The sequence below is a fragment of the Pollicipes pollicipes genome, unplaced genomic scaffold (assembly GCF_011947565.3).
Source record: "Pollicipes pollicipes isolate AB1234 unplaced genomic scaffold, Ppol_2.1 Scaffold_6138;HRSCAF=7277_pilon_pilon_pilon, whole genome shotgun sequence".
Taxonomy (NCBI): domain Eukaryota; kingdom Metazoa; phylum Arthropoda; class Thecostraca; order Pollicipedomorpha; family Pollicipedidae; genus Pollicipes; species Pollicipes pollicipes.
In genome coordinates this window covers 22,959,749-22,966,881 of record NW_023596818.1, presented here as the reverse complement: position 1 = coordinate 22,966,881, position 7,133 = coordinate 22,959,749, and the positions used below count along the sequence as shown (strand labels likewise).

The following is a 7,133-nucleotide window of genomic DNA, read 5'->3' as shown; positions in this document are numbered from 1 at the left end:
CCCACCTACCCTACCCTGTTCTTGGTTTCGCTCTGCCCTCTGCCCTGCACTGTTCTCGGTCCCGCCCTCCCATCTACCCTACCCTGTTCTCGGTCCCGCTCCCCCACCTACTCTACCCTGTTCTCGGTCCCGCTCTCCCACCTACCCTACCCTGTTCTCGGTCCCGCTCTGCCCTCTACCCCGGTCTGTTCTCGGTCCTGCCCTGTCCGGTGTTCCGCTTTGTGGTATGTGCTGTGCTGGACCCTCGCCTTGCTCTGTGGTGTCATCTGTTGTACTGTAAAGTGGAGCAAAGGGCAGTGAGCTCAGTCCTGGTCCTATCTTCGTACATATGAACTGAACTGCACTGACCTTTCTCCCCTTTTTTGTCCCCAGGCACCTGCCCTGCCTCCTTTGCTGCTTATTAGAAGGGTTGGACGCGCCGTCTGCTGAGGTGATGCGCGTCATCACCACGTGATCTCCGTCTGCCCTCTGATCATATTCCCTGTCACGTCCTCTGTGATAACGCTTCGGTCTGTCCGCGATCCTATCGTCTTCCCTGTCGTTTGTGATACCTTCTATCATGTCCTCTGTTCTGTCCTCTTTCCAAGTGTGCGACTTCATGACCACATACAGAGCGTAGAGCCGAGAAACACTTCTAGAAGCCATACGTTGATGCATTGCAGATATCCAGTTAGAAACTCCTTATTCTCATGCTCTTAATTCAAACAGATGTGAATTTAAGTACTGATCGCGTAGAGAAAACTCGCGATGACTGAAGGCAAGGATAGAGGCATGGATGCCAAATGTCTCAGAGGCATCAGGTAAGTGTCAGATATGTATGCATTTCATTTTCTCGGACATTTAGACATTTCTCCCTGATATGTATCCAGCCCATGGCACCCACTGTCCTCTCAGCTCGCGCGATCACAGCGCAACATCAGGTTCGCATGACAAAACCTCAAATTCAGTCGCGTCGAACACACACCCCATTGATGCTCGAGCCGTCTGGAATATTTCTGCCCGATGTCAACTGACGTGATCGAGCTTGGCACTTGCGCCCGAAACCGGCCAGCTTTATGAGCAGTTTAATACCAGAATTTGCAGGTTTAGCCGCTGGCAAACCGTGTAGCATAACCAAGAGTTGCTTGCAGAGACTCCAGCGCACATTTTCTGCTAACGCAATTTCCGTAAACGGAGAACAATGCCATGTTTGAAGCACCTTGCTTCCCAGCAGCGGGAACCAGACACGCTACCGCAACAAATCGCGACCTTTCGTAACATTACACAGACTGCAGCTGCTCCATGTAGAAGCCGCTAGCGCCACTTCGCTCATCGCGTAAGTAGAGGTAGTAGCTGGCCACAACGGCGACGAAGTACCAGCCGACAAAGTTGCTGGCCAGCTGGGCCCCGACGTAAAGCCAAACCTCGGCCGACCGTTCGCCGTTGATCGCAAAGATCAGCACTAAATAGAGGGCCCAGGCGGCGCCCAGCAGCGTCATCAGGGAGTACCAGAGCAGCCAGCACAGCAGGCAGAGGTGCTGCCGCTTCCACACCGCCACCAGCAGCAGCACGTCAAACGGCAGGCTCCCGGCCCCCACGGCCAATAAAATGCTGAGCAGCGCCTGGGTGTTGGCTACCATGACTTCAATTTCCTCATCGGTGGGCTGGCTACTCTCGAAGAGCGATGGGTCTGCGGCGATCTCTGCGCGGAGCATGTTCTCGCTGTTCATAGTCAACGCCATGAGCACCACTCCCATGCTGTTCAGTATGATGAGCGTGATGCCGATGGAGACGACGCCCGACTGCAGGTCGCAGCAGCAGCAGGACGACAGCCGTCGGAACCCCATTTCGTCCACCTGAAACATCGAAGATGGGGAGGGGAAGTCGACCGCGCAGTGACGAGCGTAGGGACTGAGCGCGTGTGCGAGAGGAGGCGCATGCAGTGCGACACTCCTCAAAACAGGATGGGAGGGAACGAAGGTAGGACTTGATGGAACCATTCTTGACACGCATCCGAACAGACCTAATGCTGCGCCTGAAAGTATAGGGGGCTCAGACCCTCAAAGTACACAAAGTTATCACCCAGCCATAGACTGTGCATACTGTCCAACATCTTCAGGTTACTGTGCTTGCTGCAAGCCCGGCAAGCCTGCTTCATATGTTTTAAGCTGAAGCCAATCGACGACTTGGACTCAGGTTTGGGGGTCGTTGGTGTTCGCCTCCTACGTCACATGCGCTGCGTGACGTACATGGATGTAAGCCATCGAATGTAGAGTGGTGCGGGCACACGAGGTAACATGAACACCACAGACTTCGGCGAATACTCGACGTTCTGCAAGCGCTCCAGCGCGCAGTGCGTTGAGTTCCTCAAATGCCTGCTACCGGACCAGAGACCAATCGAGCAGAGAATGCTACATTTCGTGGAAATCGAAACCCACCGCTTGCCGTATAAGTTGAAGACCGCAGATGCGACAGCACGACTGAAACGTTCAGCGGATTCCACAAGAACAAAAAGGAATGAAGCAGGCAAACCAGCATCCCACACAGCTGTGGTGAGGGGTCAAGAGCCGATGCAGGAGTCTCTGGCGGCGTTTTCTATGCTCCTCACCTTCGGCGTTGCTGCCGGCTCAGTCGCGCCCCTCAGCTCGTTGCGTCCTCGCGTCGACACTGACAGTTGTGGCTTCAGGGAATGGTCTGCACCGAGCTCCGCCGTCGACAGGCGTCGCCGCTATGTTCTGCGTTGCGCATCGATCCACAGGTCTAGCCGCTGGGCGGCGAGGACCGCTGGCGACACTGGCGCCATCTATTACCGACTGGGGTTACTGCAAAACATAGTGTTTCTGATGACGCCTGGCACTGTAAGGTGACGATGTTTTATTTCTGTGTCCGCCAGTTGAGCCGGATTCGCAAATGTCAACAAATAACAGAAAATACCAACTCACTAGCCGTATTCGCAGGCGTGAAACTGATGCCGAGAGCAAGATTCCTGTTCGAAAACGAAGGGAATATTCAGGTGTGGTTGCGAGCAGCGTTTGCAAATGTGTTTCCTATGACAGCCTCCCCTCTCCCCCTTTCCTGGGCGATCGCGCCCGCGGGAGAGGAGTGTGCTATTGCCCCAATCGCGCCAATCTACAACGGAGAATATTCGGGCCGCGTTTCATTTCGAGTAGGTGCTGTGTTATTGGTAGACAAACGCAAGCCCTGCCCACTCGAATGCTAGGCTCGTACCAGCTGCTGAGTACTGGAAAGCGTCACATTAGCCTCGTGCCTGTGACCATCAAATTTTGGGAAAAAATAAGTTTGTGAGCAGGCGGCAGCGTGACCGCGGTCAAAAAGCTCTTGTAGATGAGGATATAAGTAACGGGAAAGATATTGCGTGCTTGCCATTCATACCACAAAGCATTGACAGCATTGCCAGCTTGTATTCGGCTGGCCTCGATGAACCCTAGGCACTATTTTTCAGCCCTTCCACTTAAAAACCTATCACCAAGTCGCAAGCTTAAAAAAATAACGTCCTGTTAAACCCCTAGTAGCTCGCGCATTAACTAAAAAAGCGAAAGCACTAACATGTCGCCTGCGCTGCGCGCCGACACGTTCATTGACGCCTCGCCGACTTCCGAGATGCTAAAGTGTTTTGCGAGCCCAGTAGTCGGCAGGTGTGACGTCACGAATCCACCATGGCTGCCCGACCAATCATAGAACAGGATTTTGACTATTGGTAGCACGATAGTTGGGATGAAACGCGGCTTTGTGTTATTCATCGATAGCAGGACTGCGTGTGTTTGTCAATTTTATGCGGTTACATTCTTGACTTCAGTCTTAATCTCGAATGGCATACAATAAATACGCCACCATTTTCACTTCAATTTGGCAGACACGTCTTTTTGGGGTGAGTTTTGAAATGTCCACTTGAAATGCCTGTTGATGACAATGTGTTAGTACCGTGTCATTCTGCTGCCCAGGCCAATTTTGCTCCCTCGTTAGCCAAATCGCACAGCAGTCTCAAAATTGACGGTAGTGTTGGTGCATATCTGGCGTTGTACATCATCAGAGCCGAGAAAGTGAGCAGCTCTACGTTGCTTGGCACGGACAGGATCACCATCCTTCTCACCCTATCGTCCGTGGGTCTGTTTGTCCCAGATAGACGATATTCCCCCTGGACAACTCGTATCTCTCCTTCCTGAGACGGAGACCGCAGTCTTAAAGCCGCTGCATGACCGTCTCCAGATTTGCCGTCCTTTCCCTGCACCTTAAGTACGGTTGCATTCGAACGTCTTCGACTCTCCATGGTCACGCACCTGACCTGAGCCAGCCATGCTTGGGACCGACGACGGCCTCTCGCGTCGTAGCCTTAGCAACCTGCTCGTCTGTAACTGGCAGCATGTCGTCCTCCATGCCGGGCAGATCTGCTTTCCATCGTCCTCCACTGCGTTGCGCACCTGTCAGAGCCCGGTCTCCGCCTTCGAAAGCGCCGCTGACTAAGAACGTCTGCCGCCACATTCTGCAACCCGGACACAAGTGCCGTCTGATAATCGCACATGCTCAGCAAGAGAGCCCATCATTGAAGACGCGCGGCAGCGACAGTCGACGTCTTGGCTGACGGGATACAAATGCGGCAAAGTGGACGATGATCTGTGACCAATGATCTGTGCATAGGCGTAGGAACGTTTCAAAAAGTGCGGGGGGGGGGGCAAGCTCAGGGTGTGTCTCAAGAACTTTTTCTGGAAAACAAGCCCGACGACCGGTTGGGGGCGGGGGGCTAGAGATGGAGGTTATCGCTCTTTATTTCAATAATTGCTATCCTAGATATGCATCTAGAGCTGTTTCTCACTGGTGCACACTCTTACCTGTTCGACTCATTTGTCATTCGAAAAATAAGGCTTTCCAGCTTCCGAAGGTGATTCGTCTATTTCAACGTTGTCTGTCCTGGCGAACCGAAATTCCAGGAGCGGGTAGGCATTTTGGGTCATTGAGGAGACGTCTGTCTCCACAGGGTAGATGCACAAATATGGCCTGAGCATAGGCTGGTGAGAATTTTGAAAGTGAATCGATGGCTCCCAGTACAACAGGCTTTGTATGCGCCTTTATTTCGCTGGCTGCTTTTCAAGAGATAATACTTGTCGCGGCATTTTAGGTGGAAACAAATTCGGAAGCTTGAAACTGCCAAAAACCATGTGACAAAAGCCATAAAATTGGAGATTCCCCTTCAAAACCAAGCCACAGAATGAAGGTCTTCCTGTCATACATTCCTTGTCTGAGCTCGGCTCCCGTCCGCCGTCGGTGGCCACTGTCCCGGCTCAGCTGTCTCCGAATAACTGACCGCACACTGGTGGTATGGCTGCTTTGCTGCATTTTTTTTCTGGATCAGCATTGCTACTAATTGGGATGTAAAGCATGTGTTGGACACCTCCAACAGTACTTTTCTCCGAGTTATCTTCCCTAACACCACACCACTCCAGAAAATGCCGCCGGGAAGCTGTCTACTTTAGGTAAGAATTGACCCAGTGGACATTAAATTGCCTATTATTCAACGTAGATGACTTGATCTGTTTTTGTGTGTATGCAGGGGGTAGCCAGAGCCTTGCTAAGAGGAACACAGGGTTGACAAAAGCCCCCTTTATGGTGATCCCCACACAAAAGGATGTCCCCGGATATAGTTTGCTTGTTAACAAGGGATACGGCTTTCTTCGTTTCATTGTTATTGTTGCGCTGTAACCAGAACAGAAACCAGCAGCTACCGTGAAATTAATTCTGTTTACATTTTTAACGCGCGCCCGGGTGACGCTCTAGATACCCTTCGCTCGCGTGGGGATAAATTTGACCCCCTGAGATCCCGGGACCTAAGAGAGCTAGAGACACCAAATTCACAGCGTGTGTTAACCTGTGCGTGAACTCACTTAGGTCAAAGTTTGAGATTGCTAGGTCACGACTTTTGGGCTAAATAAAGTCAAACGAGGTCAAATTCTAGATTGGTCTCTAAAGTGCACCCAGAACTTAGATAATGTTTGTAAGCAAAAGGCCACATGTTCATTTAAGGCCAGTGACCTTGTTTAACCTTTTGAAGGTCATGGTAAGACCGCTCTGAGTTCTGCATTTGAATAAGCGACAAAGATAACGCTGGCCAGTATGTTTCTAAAAACAAAATGTTGACCCAGATCATTTTAGGTCAATGACGTATTCTGACCTCAAAGAAGTCCTCGGAGGATTAAAATGCGGTTTCCGCCATCAATAAATTCGAAATGAGCACCAGAAACCATCTCATCCAGCAAGCCCTACAGTAATAAAACAGGTTGGTTTTGATTTTGTCTGACCTCTGTATCTGACCTTATGTCAACATAATTTGCTCATTCAATATTTGTGTTGCTTGAGAAAGCATCTCAGAGATGTATGGCTTTGTCTCACATTCCATTGTTGCATCAGATTGAACGATTCCCTAGAAGTTGCGTTCGCTGAAACCATGGCCTGACTTTGACCTCCCATAGGCCAGCGACATTATAAAGTACATCTAAATTGTGTTATGCTAAACGATCCTCTATTCAATTTTCTACAGCTATGCAAAACATGGCGTGACTGCGCCGCGCCGTTCCGAAACCATTCTGGAAAACCCTTCGGGGGCGATTCAATTTGACCCCCAATCCGAGCGCGTGTTAACACACATCCGGCTGGCCGCCTAGATATCCTTCGCTCGGGTGGGGGGTTAGTTTGACCCCCCCCCCCCTGAGATCTCGGGAACTAAGAAAGCTAGACACACCAAATTTACAGGATGTGTTGACCTGTACGTAAACTTACTCAGGTCAAACTTTCAGGTTCCTAGGTTATGACCCTTGGATCAAAAAAGGTCAAACAAGGTAAAATTCCAGGTTGGTCTCTGTATCATGATGTTACTGGCGTACCCCTGAGACCGCCCCTGCTCGCGCCGCCAGTGCTGCTGCACTTTGGTACGCCGCGGCCCCGAATGGCGGTGTACTGCCTGGGGCGCCACCCTCCGGAGTCGGCGCCGCCCGCTCGCTTCGCGGGATAATACAGTTGCCGTCTCGCAGCGCTCGTGTCTGGTCTGGGTAGACAGAACACGTAGACTTGAATATGGCGCAGCCGCTTTGAACCTAGAGTAAGCTTAAGCAAGCATAAGCAGCACATTGATTTAAACAGTGTTA

At 51.3% G+C, this 7,133-nt stretch overlaps 1 protein-coding gene across 1 annotated transcript; it reads right to left on the bottom strand.

Moving 5' to 3' along the window:
- Window positions 1-801: 801 nt before the first annotated feature.
- Window positions 802-2,688, bottom strand: LOC119106355 (uncharacterized). Its single transcript, XM_037229981.1, has 2 exons — window positions 2,588-2,688; window positions 802-1,835 (listed from the first exon to the last, which is right to left on the bottom strand). The coding sequence occupies exon 2, from the start codon at window positions 1,824-1,826 to the stop codon at window positions 1,260-1,262; it is 567 nt and encodes a 188-aa protein (XP_037085876.1). The 5' UTR covers window positions 1,827-1,835; window positions 2,588-2,688; the 3' UTR covers window positions 802-1,259.
- Window positions 2,689-7,133: the final 4,445 nt, after the last annotated feature.

Excerpts from the sequence above, each read along its gene's own strand:
- LOC119106355 (XM_037229981.1), bottom strand. The coding sequence starts at position 1,826 with ATGGGGTTCCGACGGCTGTCGTCCTGCTGCTGCTGCGACCTGCAGTCG.